Here is a 23,323-nt window from a genome sequence, read left to right as displayed (position 1 = left end):
TATATTGTACGCAAATTATGCCCCCCACTGGTTGATGGAAACTGAAACGTCTATAGCTGATCTGAAATTGTATTTGTAATTGTTTTAACAATTTTTAATAACTGTATTGTGCAATTATTATTTTCTTAATTTTTGTATTGGTCAATGACCGAATAAAATTTTTACTTTATTATTGCAAACAACATTTAGTTAAATTTCTCTTACTTATTAATTGAAATAGTTATATCTAGCTCTGTATCATAAAAACTCTGGGTTGTTTACAACAAAAGCAGTATAAAAACAACTTAACTTACATTTTCTAAAAAAGAGAACAAACAATTCAATAATTTAGTAACTGAAATTAAAACAGTCTAATACCATGTGTGTATGTATATATGTGTGTGTGAAATCATTAGAACCCAAAATCTTTATTAAAAAGTCAAGTTTTAATCTGGCACCATAATGAAACCAACTTTGGTGCTAGTTGGGCCTCCAAGGGAAGGGCCTTCCAAAGTGGGGTGCCAGAGCCAAGAAGCCTCTCTCATGTTCTTACACATGGTATTCCTCTCACTGGCAGGACACAGAGGATAGCTCCTAAAGCCAATCTCAATTCTCTTTAAATATCATTACCTATTCCTTGAATTCAGATTGGAAATGTATTTGCAGCCAGTCAAATTCCTTTAAAACTAGTGTTATACGGCTTCTGTAAGCTGTTCCAATCAGCAATCTACCTGCTGTATTTTGCACCAGCTCCAGTATACAAATTGTCTTCAAGGGTAGCTCCATGTGTAGTGCACTGTAATAATCTAATCAGGAAATTGCCAGTGCATGAACTATCATACTTTTTGTTGTTTTTGGGTGCTTTCAAGTCATTTCTGACTTATGGTGGGGTTTTCTTGCCAAGTTTTATCAGAGAGGTTTTGCAAGTTATTTCTATCAAATAAAATTTATAGCTGGTGTATCAGTTACAGCCAGCTCTGAGTCATGGAGTCTGCTTTGGCCCCCAGTGATAGAGCTGATCTTAGCAGTACAAAACTATTCAGCTGCTCTTTCAGAGAGACTGCAACTTCATCCAGGGCAGGATGCTTATCTAGTTCTCAGGCCTGGAAGCATTTATTCACAGTCATCCCCATATTATAAATTCTGTATTATGTTCTAAAAAGGTTAGACCAAAAAAATAAAAAACAATTGAGGAAAAGTAATTACATGACATTTTTCATTTTCACCACCTTTCATATCAGTACTTTTGATTCAGATGCAGTTCAGCACAATCTGTACTGGAAGTGTATTTCTACACAGAAGATATTGTGTATACAAAGAAGTACTGTTTGTTTTTAAATCAGCAAGATTTAAAATCAGCAAGATTTATTAGCAAATCTGAAAGCAGAATGTCAAACAAAATGATGTCAAGGCTCTATACAGGAGTAGGAGGACACAACTTGCTCCAAATGACCCATGAGACATGCAATCATGATGCTGCAGGGTACTGTGAGCATGGCTGACACTGGTTTAAATAAAGCACTTGCACTCCTTTGCCTGGGTTACGTGCCTTGAGGGAACAGGTGGCTACCATGAACAACAAAACATGAACAAAAATTCAGATTGGTGCATAAGTGACTAGTGTATTAGTGAAGAAGACAGAAAAAGGTCACTGTGAGGCAGGGTACTATACCAGGAGGCAATGATGCTAAAGATTAAATTGGCTGTAAGAACTTTGTATACTTTACTTTATTTTTTCCTTTTATAGTAAGAAGAAGGTAACTCCAAGTAGTGACAAAAATGGAAATTCAAGGACCAGAAATTTGAGGAAGTCCCTACACAAGGACTACATATCACTTCTAGGCAGTTTCAGTTCTTCTTGCTAGTTTCCAAATTAATACAGTTGTGGTTAATCTAGAGAACTGATTACATAGTGATTTGGGCATCATAGAGATTTCACTATGGCACTTGCTTATCACCTCAGTCATAAACACATCATTAGTAATCCTCTCCCCCTCTCTCTCTTTGGTAGGGGGAAAAATCACTAAATGAAATTATTGTCTGGATTTCTGACAAAGACTAATAGCTTCTTTCTTTTACAAACATCCTCAAAACACAAAGCAAAAATTTTCAAAGAATCACTGACACATTCAGTAATTTTAAACAATTACATGTTTTCTTTAATGTTTACCCTTCAGAAAACAAGCCAGGGGCAAGAATTTCTTTGATCTAAGGAAACAGGAATACTGGAAGTGGGGGAGACATGGACTCCAGCACAGCAGCTAAATCAGGATTTTTAAAAACTGAAGTAGATTTTTATGAGAGCCTGTTTTCTAGTCCTTAGTGTGATCTGTAAATATTATCCTGGCTTTAGTATTTCTGAAAATAATACAGAAATGATAGGTAGGCTAAGAAGGATGCTGTGAAACCATTTTCATTTTTTCTCTTATTCTCTCTCTTCAAGTGCAAAAGTGTTTTCTCTCATTCATTCCCTTGTGCTGTACCCCCGCAATACCATCCTGGAACTCCCCGGGAGCTAACATCACTTCCCATTTCTCAGTCTATGGAATATATTCTTTCCATATTCCCCCCTCATCAACAAGCTTCTCTGCACTTCCTTCTCTGTAGCAAGATGTTTTTCAAAGAAAAGTGAAGATTTGCTCTGTAAACTGATCATGAAAATGGGAAAAGGGAGAGGGCAATTTCAAGCTGTTTTATTCCACAGCACTTTTTTATTCCCCAACCAAACTTCTCTCTCACACTCCCCTCACCTTCAAGGGGGGGGGGGAGATATCATTTCTTTAAAAAAAAACAATGTTTGGAAGCTAAGCACCTCCTCTTCACAAGGAAGACTGATATCTTAGGGGCTGTCCATATGGGGCAAAAGTCTAATGTTCCCCCTGGCCTCACAATCATCCTGTTTGGACAATTCTGGCCAAAAACCTAGAGCTAGGATTGGGCTGGATCCGGATACAGATCTGAAGGATCCAGCCCGATCCTGGAGTAAATAGCCATTAATGTGGGTCAGCCATTAATGGCCCCAGTTTGTCATAGAGTTTCCCGGCTAATTAAATGGTCCCCACATGGTCCTTACCTTTCTGTGCTGTTGCTTCTACTAGGAAGCCCCCTGTTGCTGAATCTGACATGGAAATGGGGCACCTGGCCAAGGGGGTGTCAGGGATGATGGGAGTTGTGGCTCTTCACCTAGCCTGGAACTCACCACCTGGTTGTGCACCACGCTGACCAGTTTTGGCCAGTTGTTGTATCTTTGCAAGAGTTGCAGAGATCAGGCTGAAGACCCCGACAAACTCTCCAAGCCTTCTCACTCTTGCTTCCACAGAAGTCTTCACCCTTCTTCACCAGGGTCCTGCTGGTTCTTGTAGTTTCACCCAAGACACCAGACAACTCAGTAGTCTTATATAAAAGATCTACTTTAATCTACTATATACACAGCTCCAAACAATACTCAACTCCTCACTCTCCAATCCAACTACTCACAACTACAACCCACAAAATGCACTGGGATCCATAGTCATTATTATAACCAAAGCATGGCACCACCTACTGTGGTCTGTTTCCACCCAGTAGGCGTGTACATTATTCCCATTGGTTCTCCTTGTTCATCCCACAATTAATGATTTCATCATCTCAGCCTTGACCACTTAACAATTGTCAGGTGTGTTCAATTATCCACTTTGCAATTCTTGTCCTTGGCACTCTGGACCTGTTAATTGTATTACCATTCACACCTGTGTGGTTCTCAATTGGCTTCTGCTGAGTCATTCTGACTCTCACATACAAGTTTTATTTCTCTTACTGTATGTCCCATGTTGCTTTTTCCTTAACAGGGGGTTCATCCAGATGCCCCTTTTCTGCATGAGATGCGGCAGCAGGGGGCTTCCCAGTAGGACTGACAGTGCAGAAAGTTAAGGAGCATGCACCAATGCTGGGCTCCTGGCCAGCATGAGGACAGGTGTGTAAACATCCACCCATCCCAATGCCAGCCCAGGGACCGACCCGGTTAAGCACCCAGGACATAATAGCACAGAGTCAGCCCATGCTTCCCTGGCCTGTGTGCTCAGTGTCATGTGAAAGAAAACACTGCAGAAAAGAAAGAAAACTCTAGAGCTGAATTTTTGGGACAGTACACAAACTGTCTCCTAGCATTATTTCTGATTCAGAAAACAGAAGCCTACTGTGCTGGATAGTGCCAGGGATGTGGAAAGGGATAGTATTTAACTTTTGAAGAGAAAGGTGTAAGGATTCAAGCTTACAGAGATTGTTATCATCTGTATTATTAGCCCTTCTCTTAATTCTGTGAGAGAATTAAGCTACCACTAGTTCGGTGGAAAGGCACTCAGTATGTATTCCAAGGTACTTCTACAACATTTTTGCTGGCAAGTAGAAAGAAACTACTAAACCTGGGCAAAACATATGGACCCCCAATAACAGTACTGAGTATATTACTCTGAGTAGGAGTGAGAGAAGAACTTAAGATGAAGTAGATGTCAACAGATAAGAATGCCTGCATTGGAGCTGTGGATGAACTGCTGAGGCACTTACTTCTTCAGGTAAAGTAATGATAAGATTTCGTTCCAACTGACCCACAATTCTCGAACGAAAATAGAAGCTGCAGGCTGCAAGCACAGAGCGATGGGCCCGAAATCGTTGATCTTCCACTAAGATGGTAACATCACATAACAGATCTTGCTTTCTCTGTTCATTAAGATTCAACAGGACATTGGAACTGTGCACTGAAGACTCATAAGCAAAAACAACACTGTTCCTTTCGCTTAAAGGCATTCTGTATCACAAATGTTGATGAAGGTCTCAGAGGGAAGCATGCTTCTAGTCTTCACACCTGATAAAAATACAAGAAACAAAATGCTTAAAAAGAATAGAGACTGCCTTATGGCATCTTAAAGAATAGTAAAATTAGTATGGCTTAAAGTTCTGTGGAAAAGAGTCTCCTTCATGAACATCTCTGCCATTACAAATGTGTTATACCAGTAAGGGGGGCACTGTAACACATGGACACTGTTGTCTCTCTAAAGTTTACTAGATTATGGTTAACACAAAATAGAGCAAAAGAAAAAAAATGGCATCTATTATTAGGTCAGGGCTGCACCCCCGGAAGGGATCCCAAATCCGATGCCTTCCATTTGTCTTGCATGGATTTCATGTGAAAACAGGTCCCTTTATTAACAGTAATTTCAAACCATACAGGTAAGTATTACAAAACACTAGAATCGTCATTATGGCTTCACAGGACCAGATATGCAAGAGTGAGAGAGCGTTATTGTTTCTTCTCAGGATCAAGTAAGTATACAAAGTCATCCAGGATTCAATGCCTTCACAGGATGCCCTATGTAGATATAATCAATACTGATTATATAGTTCATGCTATTTCACAGATAATTTCTCTGAATATAGTCATCCTAGTGTAAGACTGTATTCACGTCATGGACTAATCTATGGTACCAATTCCTAAATTTACAGATCAATGCTTAGATCAGTTAAATATATACCAGCAAGCACAGATAAGGCAGGAAAATGAAGAAAACCAAGGGGTTTGGGATGTAGAAGGGAATGGTAAGGAAAACGGCAAGAGAAAATGACATAGTCCCATAAGGGGACATTTACCTATGGATCTGCTTCTGACAGCAGAATAGGGAGAGGAACAATTACCCATCCACACTAGTACTTCTTAAAATTTTTTAAAAATTCCAGCTGTGTATTTACTTTTAAATAAATTGCCACAAAAACCAAACACAAAACTCTTCCTAATGACAGAAAACACTTACAACTTTGTATAAGGCTAAAAATGTCTAAGGAAAATTTTCAAGAGACAGCACTAAAGAAACTGAAAAAAGGAAGTGGTGAACTGAGGAAGACACAGATCAAAACTCCATACTATGACAGAAACTTCATAAATCCAGCTGTAAAAATACTTCTAATTAGCCTTCTATCACTTTTTATTTTGCCTGTCACTTGGTCTAAGACACAGAATTTGCAGTCCAAGTTTGTGTTGCTTACAGAGGGCATCTTTCCCCAGCTCTATCAGATAAGAGCAATGACATCATCCGCTCTTCATATCTTTGTAACACAGCACACTCTATATGGCCCACCATTGAGTTACTCTTCACAAATTTCAGCTGGTGCCAAAGATAGCATTTTACCTCCTAACAGAGCTGGTTCACTGACTGCATGTTAACACCAGTGATTCAGCATCTACGGTAGCTTCTCCTTGCTGTTTGAACATAATCCCAAATTCTCTAAATTTGTAAGATTTAGGCTGTGTGTATGGTCTATCCCACTTCCCTCATTGTCCTACAAATTTTACAATAATTCAAGAATGCAGTTGTGCTTGTTTTCTTCATGCAACATTCTGAATGGCAAGTGCCAAGATATCCTAAGTAGCTGGCACTGGATAATTCCCTCTCTTTGGTAACACACCAAAGCATCAACATTTGAATATTTTCCAGAAACAATGAAAGGATCGCCCTTCTAATGCCCTTTTAACAGACAATCTTTAAGCAGTCATGGTGGGATTTTAAGCTCTTTCAACTTATTTTGCTAATTTTACTACACATCCAAGGAATGAGTCAGAAAGAAAATCCTAAGAAAATGAACTCTGACATCCTGCATGTGCATGGCATGGGCTGCATCTGCACTGCAGAATTAATGCCATTAGACACCACTTAAACTGCCATGGCTCAATGCTATGGAAGTTCAGGATTTGTAGTTTGGTGAGATATTTAGCTGCCTTTGGACCTGTACAGAGCAGCACTTTCTGCCGGCCTGTGGGCGGGATTAAGGCACAGTGTCTGCACGCTGCATGCCCTAACCCCAACCCCAGGGCATCATGATGGTGCATGCCCTTCTAGACAGTGCACACCATCATGACGCCTCTCCAGTGCTTCATCCACACGATGCGTCACCGAAAGGACGTCACAAAGCCGTGCCGCTGCGGCTATGGCGCCCTTTAGAGGGCACAAAAAGGAGCCACTTTTTGCAGCTCCTTTTTTGCGCTCTCCGGAGGCCGGGTTGGGGCCACAGCATGAGGTTGCTGTGGCTACGATCTGGCCAGTAAAGGTGGGGGAGTGGCTGCATGCCATCCATCTGTACAGCCCCTTTGTCAGATGACACTGGTACCAGAACAAATCCAAAAATTCCACAGTATGATTCATGGCAGTAAAAGTGGCATCAAACTGCATTATTCCTGCAGTGCAGATGCAGTCACAGAGGAGATCTGGTAATGACTCCAATGCCTCATGTTGGGAGAACTTTTCATTTTAAACTCAAATGAAACAGAAAGCATGAGCACATTCAGTTGCAATATATAGTGCTCGTCTGCACAAATAAGACACTGTTTAATGAACTGCAGGCTGATGTTTAAAAATGAAGATACTATATATTTATGTGTGCAAGAAACTGGCAGATTTATGTATGGCATATCTTCCACTGTGCTCTCTACAGATCTTTCATTGTGCATATGAATCTATCCCACTGTGCACAAGTATCTGGATTGGGGTGGGGGACAGATGGACAATATACTAATTAGTTGCTAAAGAGCATGCAGTTCCCCCATGTCCATTTCTACATTGTCCCTCATGTGCTAATTGCTAATCCTGGAAGACTTCAGAAGCAGTTGTTCGTCTTTAAAACAAGACCCAGCCCCTTGTGTCTGTCACCACCCCAAAAAGGTTTTTCTTTACAGCAGCAATTGGATCAGTCAAAACCCTGTGTCTTCAGGCTTCATGGATGGTTGGAAAACTGGCCCCAGAAACCTGAAGAGCCAAAAACTGAAGAGCACCCAATGTGAATGAATCCACAGGGTGGAAAAAGGAGATGCCTATCCAATTGCTCAGTGGATGGATGCTTTTATTTTGGAAAAATCCAGATGGTTGTTTTCATTTTTGCTTTTTCCAAAATAAAAAACAGCCATCCACTGAACATTTGGAGAAGTGTCTCCTTTTTTGCCCCCTATCACAGAAAATGAGTGTAGTACTCCCATAAAGATGTACATTTCAATGTAATACACTTGATCAATCTCAGCAGGATTGAGTTGTTCAAATATGCACATGCAAGATAAATTTTGATTTATCTAAACAATGATGGTGTGTTGTCTTTTCTACTTTGCACTCGCTATGCTGCATTCAAAACTGGCATGATATACTGATTAAGTACAAAATATGTAGGATAGAAGCTCCCACTTCAAATCATGATTCAACTGTGAATTTATCCAGTGGCCTTTGAATTTGGGAGTTTGCTAGGATAATGAAATAAAAGCAATAGGTTTTTAGAGCCAAGAAAACTAGCAAACAATTAAAATTTATTATATTTATTCTTTTTTAAACATAGCAGCAACAAACTTTTCAGCTCAAGTATGAGGTTTGTTCTCTTTGTCAGTGTTAACAAATAAGCCAAAAAGATAGTGCTACTATGTTCATTTCAAATCTTATATTTTGAACATATGACAATACATATTCCATGTTTCCTTAAACTTCCTCATCAAACGTACATTGATTTTCATAATCCCTCACTCATGCAACCTGCAACTGCCTTATATAACTCTGTCCAAAATCAACATTTGCTATTTTCTTATTCAAGAAGTCCTAAAAGGATTTTAATAATAATAATAATAATAATAATAATAATAGATTTATTTCTAGCCCGCCCAATCACGAAGAATCCGGGCGGGTTACAACAATAAAATACAACAAATTACAATATCCACTACAGTCGGCCCTTCTTATACACGGATTTTTTATACACGGATTTAAGCATACACGGTTTGAAAATGTTCCAAAAAAGTATAAATTTACCTTGATGTTCCATTTTTTATTAGGGACACCATTTTGCTATGCCACTATACTTAATGGGACTTGAGCATACACGGATTTTGTTATACACGGGGGATCTTGGAACCAAACCCCAGCGTATAACAAGGGTCGACTGTATACCGATTAGGCTATTTCAAACAAAGCAGTGTTTTTACATCCTTCCTTGTTGCGGTACAGATCTACTTCTGCACACAAACAGGAGCACAGCTTAAGTGCCACACTGAGTTAGGTAATGAAAATCTGGGGGTGTCGCAAAGGTGTGAGTAAGAGAACACCATGAGCTGAGTGCTATGGTGTTCCATGTCTCATTCTGCTCAATTAGATCTAATCTGCACTAGAGAAATAATGCAGCTTGACACCACTTTAACTGCCATGGCTCAATGCTATTGAATTTGCAGGTTTTTTTGTGGCACAGAGCTCTGTGGCAGAGAACAAGGACGTAGCCGGGGGGGGGGGGGGTTTGGGGTGTCAGAACCCCCCCCCAATCAGGCCCTGGGGGTATTCAAGCTCCTTCCTCCCCCCTCCCCTCCATTAAAACCACGGCGAAGGAACAGTGGAAAGAGAAAACAAAAGTTCCTCTTTTCCCTCTGCTCTGTGGCTTTAATGGAGGGGGGGAGGGAGGAGGGAGGAGGAAGGAGCTTGAACACCAAGCTCAGAGAGAGAGAGGGAGGGAGGGAGTCCCTGTGACTCTTTCCCTTTCGGTTCCTTCAGAGTCCGGCTTCCACTCCTCCTCCTCAGGACCCCCCCCCCTATCAAGCTCCTTCCTCCCTCTCCTCTCCATCAAAAGCAGGGACTTGGATAGAGAGTGAAAGGGGGGAAAAGTCTCAGGGAGAGGGAGGCTCAGAGAGGGAGGGAGGGAGCCTTGAGGTGGGGGCAGTGCCTGTTGTTCAAGCTCCTTCCTCCTGCTTCCTCCTTCCGTCGGAGCGGACTCAGGAGAGAGAGAGGGAGGGGAGAGGGCTGGTCTCCCTCCCAGCAACATCTTTGCCCCTCTTTCCTTCTCCCTCCTCCTCTGGGCCTTTTGCCAAAAACGGTTCTCCGTCCGGAGGAGAGGAGGAGGAGGAGGAAGAAGAAGAGGGAAGGAAGACACACAGAAAAAAGGAAGGAAAAACGAGGGTAGGGAGAACTAAAGGAAGGAAGGAAGAGAAAGGAAAGAAAGAAGGAAGGAAGGAAGGAGAAGGAAGGAAGGAAGAAAAAGGAAGGAAGGGAGAAGGAAGGCTCTAAAAGGAAATATCAAAGAAAGAAAAGGTGACTTCTAATAACAACAATCAACTACAGGTTGAATCTCCCTTATCCAAACTGCTGAGGACTAGATGTATTTTGGAGTTTGGTATGTTTATATATATATAAAATGGTATATATTGAAGCTACTTGAGTCCAACCATTAAACCCATTCATGTTTCATAAGCTCATCCTCAAGTAGCTCCTTTTTTGCCCCCCTCTGAGTGTCTCAGAATATGAACAGAGTGTCTCTGAGCATGAACAGAGTGGCTGCCGCTAATTGCTTGAGCAGCTGCACTTTACTTTATCAATCTGAATTTATCTGATGTGAACAGCTTGAGAGGAAGGACTCTGTTTACATCTGCACTAAAGAAATAATCCATTTTGATGCCACTTTAACTACCCTTGGCTCCATGCTGTGGAATGCTGGGATTTGAAGTTTGTTGTGGCACCTGACAGAGATGGCTAAACAGCTCCTCAAAACTACAAATCCCAAGATTCCATAGCACAGAACTATAATGGAAGTTAAAGTGGTGTCAACCATAAAAACCAAACTGCCTTGGGTCCTTTTCTGGGGGAAAAGGTGGCACAGAAATGAAATAAATGATGAAATGATGAGGAGATCTGGGAATTGCACTTCAGATTCTTGTGGCTGGCAGAGATGGCTAAATAGCTCCCAAAACTACAAATCCCAGGATCCCATAGCATGGAGCCAGTCAGTTAAAGTGTTTTCAAACTGCACTATTTCTGCAGTGTGGATGCAGCTTTGGAGCTCTTTTGCTGATGCTATTTGCAAGTTGGTTCTGACTCATGGCAACCCTAAGGCAAATTTATCATGGGGTTTTCTTGGCAAATTTTTCCAGAGGGTGCTTCTCTGGGGCTGAGAGAGTGTGACTTGCCCATGGTCACCCAGTGGGACCTCTATCCATGAGTTAAACCCACTCCCCACCCCTCTCCATTTTCTTTCTGGAAGGGACCTTGCTTGTGTTGAAGAGAAGGCCACCAAGCCTCTGAACCTCAGAATTATTGTTTCAATGCTGTCTTAGAATCAGTGGGTATCTGAGCATGTACAGAGTGTCTTTCACTCCTTCTCTCCTCTCTCTTAGCCAAAGACCCCCTCCTCATTTCACCACCCTCTTGATGCATGGGTTTGGCTGATTTTAACCTCTGGAATTTTATATTTGTATTTTATATTTTATATTTGTAATTTTTAAATGTATTTTTTACGATTTTCATTGTTGTTTTAATGTGTTTTCTATGTGTTGTTAGCCGCCTTGGGTCCCACTTTGAAAGAAAGGCAGGATATAAATGTTGGGAAATAATAATAATAATAATAATAATAATTATTATTATTATTATTTTGGAATTGGGGAGGATGGATGGGAGGACCACAAAACAATGACCCATGGCCACAAATGGCCCATAGCTGCCCTATTTAATTCTCCTACTCCATAGTGGTTTGATCACTGGAGTACTATGACTCTGGAGTCCAGGGTTTGATTCCCAACTGGACCATACAAAGCCACTGGGTGATCTTTTGCAAGCCACAAATGCACTTGAGGAAGTAGACTGAAGTCTAGGAAAGCTCATGCTCCAATTTCTTTCTTTCAGTGAGTCTCAAAAGTGCTGCAAGATCTCTCTTCTTCTTCTTCTTCTTCTTCTTATTATTATTATTATTATTATTATTATTGGATCTAAATGCATCTGAGGAAAATGCTAGGAAACCTGACATCTAGGAAAACTCATGCTGCCAATGTGTTTCTTTCAGTTAGTCTCAAAGGGGCTACAAGATCTCTCTACATATTGTTGTTGTTGCATCTAAATGCATCTGAAGAAGTAGACTGTCTTCAAAAGCTCATGCCGTCAATCTCTTTCTTTCAGTGAGTCCCAAAGGTGCTGCAAGATCTCTCTACATGTTATAATTATTATTGCATCTAAAAGCATCTGAGGAAGTAGATTGAAGTCTAGGTGTGGCTGTGGTTTCTCTCTCTCCCTCTTTTGCTCTATTTGGCGTACTCTCTCTTCCTCTCCCTTCCCTGCCCCCCTCCACATTCAGGTTGCCCCCCAGAGCGCAGAGGATGAGGCAGGACCCCCCCCCCCCCCAGGGACCATGCCCTGGTTGCTGCTCCTGCTTCAGCCAGAGCTCCCCGCGCATTTGGGTTTTTACAGCAAAAGGACCCACAAACTTGGGGCCTAATTTTTTGCAAGGCACTCTACACTTTAAGTTCTTGGTGGACAGAAACACCCAGTCTCCCTCCTGGATGTCCCAACCAGGCTTCCTGTGCTGATCAGCAAAGCGCTTGTAGTCCAATTTGGCCTGCTTCAAAGCCTCCTCAATTTTAGGCCAACTGTCCCGCAGTAGTTGGCTCCACTTTCCCACTGGCACAGGATCCTTTGGCTCAGGGGATAGCGAGGGGATAACCCTAGGCTCATAGCCAAACACCACTTGAAAAGGAGACATTCCAATGCTGGCATGACTAGATACGTTAAATGCCACCTCAGCATGGGGTAGCAAGTCCATCCAGTTGTCTTGTAGGTAATTGACATAGCACCTTAAATAGGCCTCCAGGGACCGATTAACCCTTTCCGTCTGACCGTCCGTTTGGGGGTGAAAAGCTGAGCTAAACGCCAATTGCACCCCCAACTTGTCCTGCAAACACCTCCAAAATTTTGAAGTGAAAGATGATCCGCGGTCAGACAGAATCTTGTCTGGCAAACAATGTAACTTGTATATATTTTCCATGAAAAGGTCAGCCAGTTTGGATGCAGAGGGGACCCCCTTGCAACCCACATAGTGTACCTGTTTGGAAAACAAGTCTGTAACAACCCAAATGGTGTCTTTGCCTTTGCTTTCTGGCAAGTCCGTAATAAAGTCCATTGCAATGTGTTGCCAAGGTCTAGATGGAGTCTCTACAGGTTGTAATAGGCCGCTGGGCTTGCCTGTGTGAGGTTTGGCTCTGGCACAGATTGAACACCCCTGTACATATGCTTCAACCTCCTTACGAGCTTTGGGCCACCAGTATTTTGAACTCAGGGTCACCCATGTTTTAACGAACCCCCAATGTCCTGCCGCTTTGACATCATGACAAAGTTCAAGCACTTTCGCCCTGCAGACTCCAGGTACATAGATTTTCCCATCTTTGGTCCAGACCCCCTGTTCTGAGCATTGGAGTTCAGTCTTTAGACTTGCCAATTCCTCATCAGTCTCATATTTCTCCAAAATTTCCCTCACCATGGGGTCTAGGGTTTCTAAGCGAGTCTCCTGTTCTTTTTTGGTCTGGGAGCGAGTGGTCACACCTAGCCCCAATTGTTTGGAAGAGAACAGAGTCTGTAGCTCCCCCCGTTCCTGTTGTCCCCGGCCATGCATTCGGGACAAGCCATCCGCAAGCACATTGTCTTTGCCAGGAAAGAATTTTATAGTGAAATTGAACTTGTAAAATTCTTTTGCCCACCGTCTCTGTTTGGGAGTCAATTGTTTGGGGGTTTGCAGGGCCTCTAAATTTCGGTGATCGGTCCACACCTCAAATGGGTGGGGAGCCCCCTCCAAGAATTGCCTCCACACCTCCAACGCTCTCTTAATGGCATAGGCTTCCCGCTCCCAGCATGGCCAACCCTGTTGGGTTGAATCAAAGCGCTTAGACAAGTAGGCGCAAGGCCTCAGTTTGCCTTCATTGTCTCTCTGCATCAATACTGCCCCCACGGCATCATCTGATGCGTCCACCTGCACCACAAAAGGTTGTTCTGGGTCTGGGTGTTTCAACACCGGCTCAGTGCTGAACAACTTCTTTAACTGTACAAAGGCCTCGGTGCACTCCCTGGTCCAGTTTACTTTATAAGAGGGTTTCATTCGGGCTGCCTGTTCCCCAGCACTTGCCGGATCCCCAGATTCCCCCACCTTTGTTTTCAATAGGTTGGTGATGGGTAATGCAATTTGAGCAAAATTGGGAATGAACTGTCTGTAAAAATTGGCAAACCCTAGAAACCTTTGCACCTGTTTGCGGGTTTTTTGGTTGCGGCCAATTCATGACATCTTGGACCTTGTGTGGGTCCATCTGCAGTCCCCTGGTGGATACTCTATAACCCAAGAACTCCAAGCTATCAGTATGGAATTCACATTTAGACAGTTTAACATACAGTTTGTTATCCAATAGTCTTTGCAACACTTTGCGCACCAATTTTATATGGCTGAGCAGGTCTGGGGAGTAAATAAGGATGTCATCCAAGTACACCAGCACCCCTTCGTACAACAGGTCTTGCAGTACTTCATGGATCAGCTGCATAAAACAAGAAGGTCCTCCAGAAAGTCCAAAAGGGAGGACTAAGTACTCAAAAGCCCCTAAGGGGCAGTGGAAGGCTGTTTTGTACTCATCCCCTTTTTTTATCCTTACTCGAAAGTAAGCATCTCTCAAGTCTAATTTAGTAAAAATCTTCCCCGTGGCCAACCTGCTCAGCATGTCCTTCATCAATGGAAGGGGATACTTGCTACAGGTGCTGATAGCATTCAAGTTCTTATAGTCTGTTACCAGCCGCAGGGACCCATCCTTCTTTTCCCTGAAGAACACTGGCGCCCCGAAAGGTGAGCTGGAGGGTCGGATGAAGCCTCTAGCCAGATTTTTGTTAACAAACTCCTTCAGTGTCTCCATCTCCCTTGGGGTCATTGAGTACAGTTTGGGTTTGGGGAGAGGGGCCCCTGGGGTCAGTTCGATTGCACAGTCCGTGTCCCGGTGGGGCGGCAAGAGGTCACACTCAGTTTCTTCAAATACTGCTCTCAAGTCCTTATAGACCTCTGGGAAACTTCCCACCTCCTGTAGCCTGTTTACTGCCGCAGCTGGGAAAGGGCCATAGACAGTCACTGCCGTGGCTCGGTGCGGCTCCCCCCCCACTTTTCCAGCAGGCGCCACATGCAGGCTACACCCCGGGTCATTGAACACTAACTGCTTGGTTCTCCAGTTAATGTAGGGGTTATGAAAAGCCAACCAGTCTATTCCCAGCACCAAGTCGCAACCCCTGGTGGGCCCCACCACAAACCGAAGGGTTTCCCAATGTCCCGAAACCTGAAGGACAAGTTTCTCAGTCTGGTAACTGCTGGGCTTTCCCCCCATGACTGTCCCATCCATCTGCAGGAAGGGGATGGCTTCCAGCAAAGGCTCCTGCTTTATTTGGAGCGATTGCACCAGTCTTTCACTAATCAGACATCGAGTACACCCCGAGTCCAGAGCCGCCAGCATCGGCTCTGTAGTCCCTTTTATCTTGTGCCCCAATTTAACTTCCAAGTAGTAAATGGAAATCCCTCCACTCACCAAGTCTGGCACAGCTTGGTCCTGAGCCGGTCCAGCAGGGTGCTCGCCTTCGGTCCCTGCCGGGGCAACAGCCTGCCCGGCGGCCCCTTTCCCTGGACCCCCGGCACCTGCCGGCCCTGCCTTGGTAGCCTTTTTCAGGGGGGCCCTGTCAGGGCATGCTGCAATCATGTGGCCCCTTTTCCCGCATCCCAGGCAGAGGCCGAGTCTCATCCGGCGTTGTTTCTCCACCTCCGCTGCGGTCTTGAGCTTGCCGTCTCGGCCTGGGGTCGCTGCCGCCTTCCCCTGCTGGAAAGCCGCTCGCTGCTTGGCCAGCTTGATCCGTTCCCGTGTTGCCTCCGCCTCTCCGGCGCACCGAATCCAATCCTGTAGATCTGTGGGCGATTCCTTCATCAGGATCCATTCCAGCAGGTCGGCCCGAAGTCCATCCTGGAACTGGCGTGCCATCATTGGGCCCGGATAGTCCGGTATATTGGAGGCCACGCTCCGGAATTCCAGCACGTATTCGGCCACGGATCGGCTCCCCTGCTGCAGGGTGGCGAACTTGGCTTTGGCCCGATCCACGCGGAACGGGTCCTCGAACCGGGCACGAAGTGCTGTCATGAAGGCATCCAGGGACCGCAGCTCAGGAGCCCCACAATCATACAGCTGCACCAGCCACTGAGCCGCTTGGCCCTCCAGTCGGCCGGCCACACATCTCACCTTCTCGGCTTCATCCGGGAAGTAGTCCCCTCTCGCCCGCATGTGTCCCGCCACCTGCGCGAGGAAGAAGGGAAGCTGCTCCGGGTCTCCGTTGAACTTAGCCTCCAGCTTACCAGCCAGCAGCTCCCGCAGTGCCTCTGCTTCCCCACGGCGAATACGTGAGGTTCCCCCCGCTCCTCTCCGACGAGAGGGCGACCTGGAGTCATGGTCATCCTCGTCCTCCACCTCCGAGTCGGCGTCCTCCTCCAGGTCCAGCTGGCGGGCTGCTCTGGCGGCGGTGGCGACGGGTGCCTTCCGGGCCTCCTGGCTCGGTTTCTTCCCTTCTTTGGGCATCAGGGTGGCCATCATCTCCTTCAGTTGGCGGATGTCGTCTTTGACTCCTGCCACCTCTTCCGATAAGTCCTCAGCTCCGGGGCTTTGCCACATAGCTTCCCCCAGTCCTTGGTCCCAGGCCGTCAGTCTGCCAGCCCGGCACCGGTGTCTTCCGGTCCCCGCTGGCAAATACCACCAGTCCTCTGGTTGTTCCTCAGCGCCGGTCCCTGTCTTGGGCCTGGCTCCCTGGCGTCCCTCGACGCCGCCTTTTCCCTCAGTCCCGAGGGCCTCGGTTTCCTTCACCACCTCGATCTCCAGATCGGATGGTTCAACTTGCACCTTCACCTCAGTCATGATGACAAAGAGATTACAGCAGAGTTCACTAACTGTAAGATCCAACAACCTTCACCAATAATCTCCAACAGCAACTTGCTTAAAAGCAGTGAAGTTTATTGAGATATGAATGAAAGTGATCAGACAGACTTTTTAGTGAACTCTGAAACACAAATCTCAAGCCTCGAGTTAAAAGCACTCTTGGCTGGCCCCCACCTTTTTTCCTCTCCCGCCTTCTACTCCCCACATCTCTCCCTCCTGTTTGCTTCCCAGGCTAGAGAAAGCAGGTTGGCCTTGGAGAAGCTCTGCAGATGTCTCCTACTAATTAAACAGTGCATTCCAAACCTATGCAGCTATCCCGCCAAAGCATCCCAACCCCCCTTAGCAAAGCAAGCTGGCAGAACTACAGTTTTAAGCCATTACAACAATAATATGAACAGTAACTACAGTGGATGGGAATATTGATTAGTTATTGGCTTTGGAGTTCTGACAGGAAGGCACCAGGGCAGCAGGAGCCCTGAGAGGAGGATGTCAGGGAGCAAGCCCTCTTTTCTCTTTTTCCTCCCCTTCCCTTCACTCCAAGGACAAACTTGGGGGTGGGGGCTTTCAGCCCTTCAAAATGGTGGCACTTAGTCTGGACCCCCCCCCCCTTCTCAAAATCCTGGCTACGTCCCTGCAGAGAAAGCTAAATGTCTCACAAAACTACGGTTCCCAGAATTCCACAGCATTGAGCCATGACAGTTAAAGCGCTGTCAAAGTGAATTATTCCTGCAGTGCAGCTTAGGCCTTAGATATCAAACTTTTAGTATCTAGCTAACATAAAGGCCAGCAGTATCAAGCATGTGTGGCCCTGTCTCTCAAGTCTAGATGTTGCTTGACAACTCTAATTTCAGCTTTTTAAAAACATTATCATAAAAAACAGCAAGTATTTTCCTATCACCTGCCTCCATCTCATATAATCAATTTACATGATAAATTTGCTGCCTAAGCACACAATGAAGCTAAACTAGAAGTTTCAGTTGAGTCATTTCTTCCTTGTGCATCATCCCAGATAAATAAATTCTGCTGACGAAGAACCAATTGTGCAACTGTGTTGCCCAAGTGAATCTGTAGAAATGTAACCTGAACCTTAACAAACAGCTCTGGAGAGGAAATAGGAGAATGGCTATTTATTTAAATGTATGGGCTACAATATTATTCGAGCTCCTTAAAAAGTTGTAAAGAAAAATAAAGAGGAAGCAGACCATTACAACTTCTGGACATCTGTTGCTGCCAACTTTGGAAACACATTCTTTCTTAGATACTACTAAAATTTCAAATGTTATTTAGCCTTCAAGCACACTAGAATGGAAAATTTTAGTCCCTGGGATCAATTTTCATTCTCCTATAGTATAAACAATGGTTGTCCCAATATATTTACTGATTGTTGCCACTATGTGACCTAATATATTAGGAGAAACAGATCCCATACAAGTTGTGGTGGCACTGGATGTCAGCAGGTTAGCCCATTTGGGAGAAATTGAAATTTCATCATGGGTGGGCACTGGATTCTAATAAATAAATAAAATATATTCACTCAGAGCAACAAGGCACAACAATCTCACTTCTCAGGAGCCAAAAAAGATACAAAAACAGGAATTAAGTGAAGCAATAAATATATTTACTCAGAGAAATGTACAGCACATCTGTATGACATAAGACTACATTTGCACTGCAGATATAATGCAGTGTAACACTGTTTTAACTGCCATGGCTACATGCTTTGGGGTCCTGGGATTTGTAGTTTGCTGTGGTACCAAACTTCTCTGACAGAGGTGGCTAACTACTTCACAAAGCTATAATTCCTAGAATTCCACAGCATGGAGCCATGGCAGTTAAGTGGTGTCAAACTGTGTTATTCATGCAGTGCAGACAAGGCCATAGTTGTAAGTGTGACACCACTTTGACTGTCATGGTACCATTCAAGGCAATCCTGGGATTTGTGTCTGGTGAGGTATTTAATTCAGAGAAGAACACTAGAGCTCTTTGAAATTCTTGACACTATATGAAACCACAGACTGCATGATCCAAAAATGGAGCCATGACAATTTAAGTGGTATTAAACGGCTATTGATGTTGTGTAGGTACACTCCAGATCAACCAAATGAGAACAAAATTCACAGCAAGTGTGTAACCCCATGCCCTTATGAAACAAACCCTTTTTCCTTCCCAAATTATGGCTTTCAACAACTATTCCCATTTGTGCATTTACATCACAATAATCATCTTTTACCCTCACATATACAGCAAGGGAAGGGCTTCAGGATACCATCCTCCATCAAAGAGAGATCAGGCAGCACCCTGAGGAAAACACTGTCTGGTTACCATGAGAATGGTTGCCTACATAATAATAATAATAAGAAGAAGAAGAAGAAGAAGAAGAAGAAGAAAATGTATTTATGTTTTCCCGCCTCTCCTGGTGGATCGAAGCGGGGTTACAGACTAAAAAAGCACAAAGTGTTTACATAAAAATTCAATTAACAGCAGCTAAAAACAATAAAATACACAACATCATACAGTAACATTAGCATCAACAAACAAGGCAGGGATCATACACAGACAGGGCAAGTCATTCATATCAGGGGGGTATTCATATCAGGTGGGGTATGCTTGGCTAAAAAGCTCGGTTTTAATCACTTTTCTAAATGTTTCTAATGAGGTCGCCGAGCGGATCTCCTCAGGGAGACTGTTCCAAAGTCTCGGAGCTGATGGTGAAAATGCTCTTTGCGAAGTAGCAACATACTTAGAGGTTGCTATCTCCAATAGGTTCTTACCCGATGTTCTAAGAGTGCAGGGCAGATTATATAGGGAGATGTATATACTTCCAACTGGGCTTCCCATGCAAGGATTGTCAACTATCCTAACTGCTTTTCTTGAATTTCCAATTCTCAGGAGTTTTCTTCTTTTAAAAAAAATCTTACTCTTATGCAGATCACAGGAGATTAAAACACAGATATATTTAATGAATATTAGATGTTGCAGGCTATATTTCAGAGGCAGGAACTGGAAAAACCATCTCTGAGTATCCCTTGCTTAAGAAAACCCTATGAAATTCATATGGTCGCCAGAAGTTGATGGGTGACTTGAATGAACATCTGCACACAAATTTAAGAGGAAGGCAATAGCAAAATACCTGAGAATTTCTTGCATAAGAAAACTCTGTAAAATTCATGAGGTCTCCTTAAATCGACAGGCAACTTGAGGCAGACACACAGAGACATGATGAAACAGACACTAAGAATAATTCATAAATACTGTAATATAAGATCAAGTCAATACAATATTCAATGACTAGAGTTCTTGAGACCAAAAAGAAAAAAAAAGGATAAACACCAAAATAAATGAAAAGGGCATTCAATGCCTCATCTTAGTATATCTTGAATACCTACACCTTTACAATATATCATCAGAAAAAAAAGTTTTAACTGAGCCCCTATATCAGGAAGAAGGCAGGATATAAGTAAATAACAACAACGATTACTACTGTACTTCTAAAATAAAGTAAGAAAAAGCTTTTATTGTTTTATTAAAGATCTTTCATGGCAAGACTGATATTACCAGTGAAAATAGTGACTGAGAACAAGGGACAAAACCCCAGCTGTTAACATTAGAATGAGAATCAAACTATCACAAAGTGACATATCTACTGATTTTGCTTCTTAAAGCAAAATAGATAAAATGTTTCTTTCATACTGAATGAATGAAGCCTCTAAACTGCCAGCTTTAAAGAGTTTTTACACATCATCTTTGCAGCTCTATAAACAGAAGACCAGTCCCCCACCCAGTCACTTGTAATAGTGTTGACAACATGCAGTGTAATTCTATGGCATATACTGTAGTGGCAATTTTAAAAATAATCATCCTGTATGTACACATTAATTCTTTAGACTCAGTATATAAATCTTGAAAGATTCTTTGTTAACTGTGTCGGACACATGCACAGAAAACCTTCAGGGAATCAATTCAAGCAGATGAAAACTAGTTTAAAAGCTAGAAACCGATTGCTCAGAACACACTTAAATATACATGATGTATGCAGAGATCAGGAATTCCACAATATTTCCCTTTTGGAATAGTTGGGCACTGCCAGAGCTGCAAATAGAATTACGACACCATGAAAACCAGAACAATCACACTGAATGCAACACTTGTTTATTTGTTGACTTTTACATCTCTATATGGCCAAAGGCCACAGAGTCCATCTGGCTGTTTATGGTTCATGTTATGTAATATTGTACAGGAAGAAAAATATCACCTCTATTGCAATTCTCTGTGAAACACAGAAAATGCTGTTATCCAATCTTGGGCAATATTTGCTGAATGTTAACTAGCCTACTGAATTTAATATGAGAATATTTTCCTTTGTGTACTTTGCCCAATACATGGAAAATGTTGGTTTTTCTATTATGGAAATTGCACGCCTAGCGCTTCAAATAAACAAGTCACAGTGGGTTTTTTAATGACAGTTGCACATCTAACCCTACCTCAACCACCTTTCCTTTCATGGAGGAAAAGATATGCTTCAGATGAGTGCTTGCAATCGTTAAGAGCTGCTGAGTCATTATGTTATGCTGACATGGCATGAAGCAGCATTTTACTGAGAAAGAACACTTAGTCTTTGTAGCCTCCTAGCCAGTGCTGGATTAGTTACTATCAGTAACTTGGCCACCTTTTCATTAGGTTATTCAGAACAAATACAGTATTAATAGTTTCAATACAAAAGCATTTATTTTTGACAATTTATGCGCATAACTGACAGGTCACTCTCTCTCAGCCTCAGTGGAAGGCAATGGCCAAGCTCCTCTGAAGAGAATGTAGCAAGAAAAGGGTCAGTTCAGGTCAGGTCAAAGGCAGGGCATGAACGGAGTTCCCATCAGGCACCTTCCCCCCTTTTTTATTTTTTAAAATTATGTGAGTATACTAAATTCCACTGAAATACAATACTGCAATCTAGAATGCCAGTTCTAAATGTAATTATTTGACAGTTCCTAGGAACATACCTCCAGTTTACCATTAAGAAATGAACATTAATATTTATAGCTGCATTAAAATGAAAGACAGAAATGCATCATTCATTAAAAATAAGTTGTAGTACTATAGTTTAAATTATTGGCCTAGGATTTGGGTAGCCCCCCCCCCCATCAATGAATTTCAGCGGGGTCCTTGGAAAGGTCCTACTCTCTTGGTGTTATAGTATTTACCTTCAAGTCATTTGCAAGTTATGTGACTTTAAGGCAAATCCATCACAGGGTTTCTTGGAAGGTTTCTTCAGCAGCGGATTGCCACTGCCATCCTTTAAAGCTTGAGGTTGAGAGAGTGTGACTTGTCTTTCGGTCACCCAGTGGGTTTTCACGGCTGAATGGGGATTCAAGCCCTATTCTCCAGAATAACAGTCCAACACTACACCACACTGACTCTCTCCTACTCTCTTAGCCTGAGCTAACTCACAGGGCTATTCTAAAAAAGAAAAAATGAGGTGAAGAAGGCAGATTATAATTGTAACAAATTGAACTCAGCAGGAATTCCAAGTAAACATGCATAGGACTGCATTGTTAGTTATCTAACTAAGCATTAGTCTGGAAGGTGCTAATGCTTCTCATTTGTAACTGCCCTGTCTCCTTTCTTGCTGAAATGTTTATTTCTGAACTATACAGACTCCATTTGGTTATAATTTTATGACAGAAAGTTACGCAGCAGAGACAGTACTGTATATAGGAATTTCCAAGGAATTAAAACTAATTTCAAAAAATATCACTATGTCTTGGCTAGCTAGGCTGTAATGAAAATAAATTCTGTATCCTCCCAGATTATTTATCAGCTATAAATCCGATGATAGCCTGATGGCTCAAGACTCAGCATGCTAACTAAGAAGCAACTCAGGCTGTGTCTGCATGTCCTCCGCTATCCTTTTGGTGATCAGTCCAGACAACACAGTACCCAATTGACAATATATGGCCAGTTCAGCACCCAACCCGTTACACCTTAAAAACCAATTTTAAAAATCAATTTTAAAAACTCACTTTTTTCTCAAGATCTTCCATGAAAATCCAGAGCCCTATGAAGTAACGGTGGGCAGCTGTTTACAATGCATCCCACTGTGCCACCTGCCCTCCACTGCTGAAAGTCACTCCCTCTGAGGTCAGAACAAGCCAGCCAGCCACTTTCTGACTTCAGAGGGAGTGAATCAGGCTGGCAGTGGCAGGCAGCACAGCAGGACATGCCTGTGAAGAGCGGCCTGGTGTCACTTTGGAGTGCCTAGGTAATGGGGGGAATTCGGAGCAGGTTTGGGGCCAAATACTCCAAGCTGTGTAGATGTGGCCCAAGCTTGCTTCCAACAATATGAACATGCTTGAGACTGAGCGGGACAGTTTTTTCTTCAGAATTTCCACACATTCTGAATTTCTCCCTCCCTCCCTCCCTCACCTGCACATTCGAAACTTCCTCCATCAAGTTCCTCCACCTCCTACAACTGATGCCAGGTTGAAGTATGGAGAGTCTCATGTGCAATTGCTTTCCACTTCCAGCAACTAATATTTACAAACATACAAGTATTACTCCAATACTGGCATTACAACAGAAACAGAGTATGATAATACTAACTTTCTCTTCCTTTAAAAC

General features: G+C 43.1%; 1 protein-coding gene across 3 annotated transcripts in view; it reads right to left on the bottom strand.

The window, feature by feature from the left end:
* The window catches only part of BACH1 (BTB domain and CNC homolog 1), a 45,987-nt gene that overhangs the window by 17,382 nt on the left and 5,282 nt on the right, over positions 1 to 23,323 (bottom strand). For 2 of the 3 annotated variants that reach the window (XM_042457552.1, XM_042457554.1), the window contains exon 2: positions 4,522 to 4,819. In XM_042457552.1, the coding sequence (XP_042313486.1) occupies positions 4,522 to 4,761 (240 nt within the window). In that variant the 5' untranslated portion in view covers positions 4,762 to 4,819. Of the gene's footprint in view, positions 1 to 4,521; positions 4,820 to 22,725; positions 22,860 to 23,323 lie in introns of those variants that run through there. The other variant, XM_042457553.1, reaches the window with a different exon arrangement.

Source organism: Sceloporus undulatus, chromosome 3 (genome assembly GCF_019175285.1).
Source record: "Sceloporus undulatus isolate JIND9_A2432 ecotype Alabama chromosome 3, SceUnd_v1.1, whole genome shotgun sequence".
NCBI classification, from domain to species: Eukaryota; Metazoa; Chordata; class Lepidosauria; order Squamata; family Phrynosomatidae; genus Sceloporus; species Sceloporus undulatus.
Note: the sequence above shows the minus strand (reverse complement) of the source record. Positions and strands in the feature narration are given on the sequence as shown.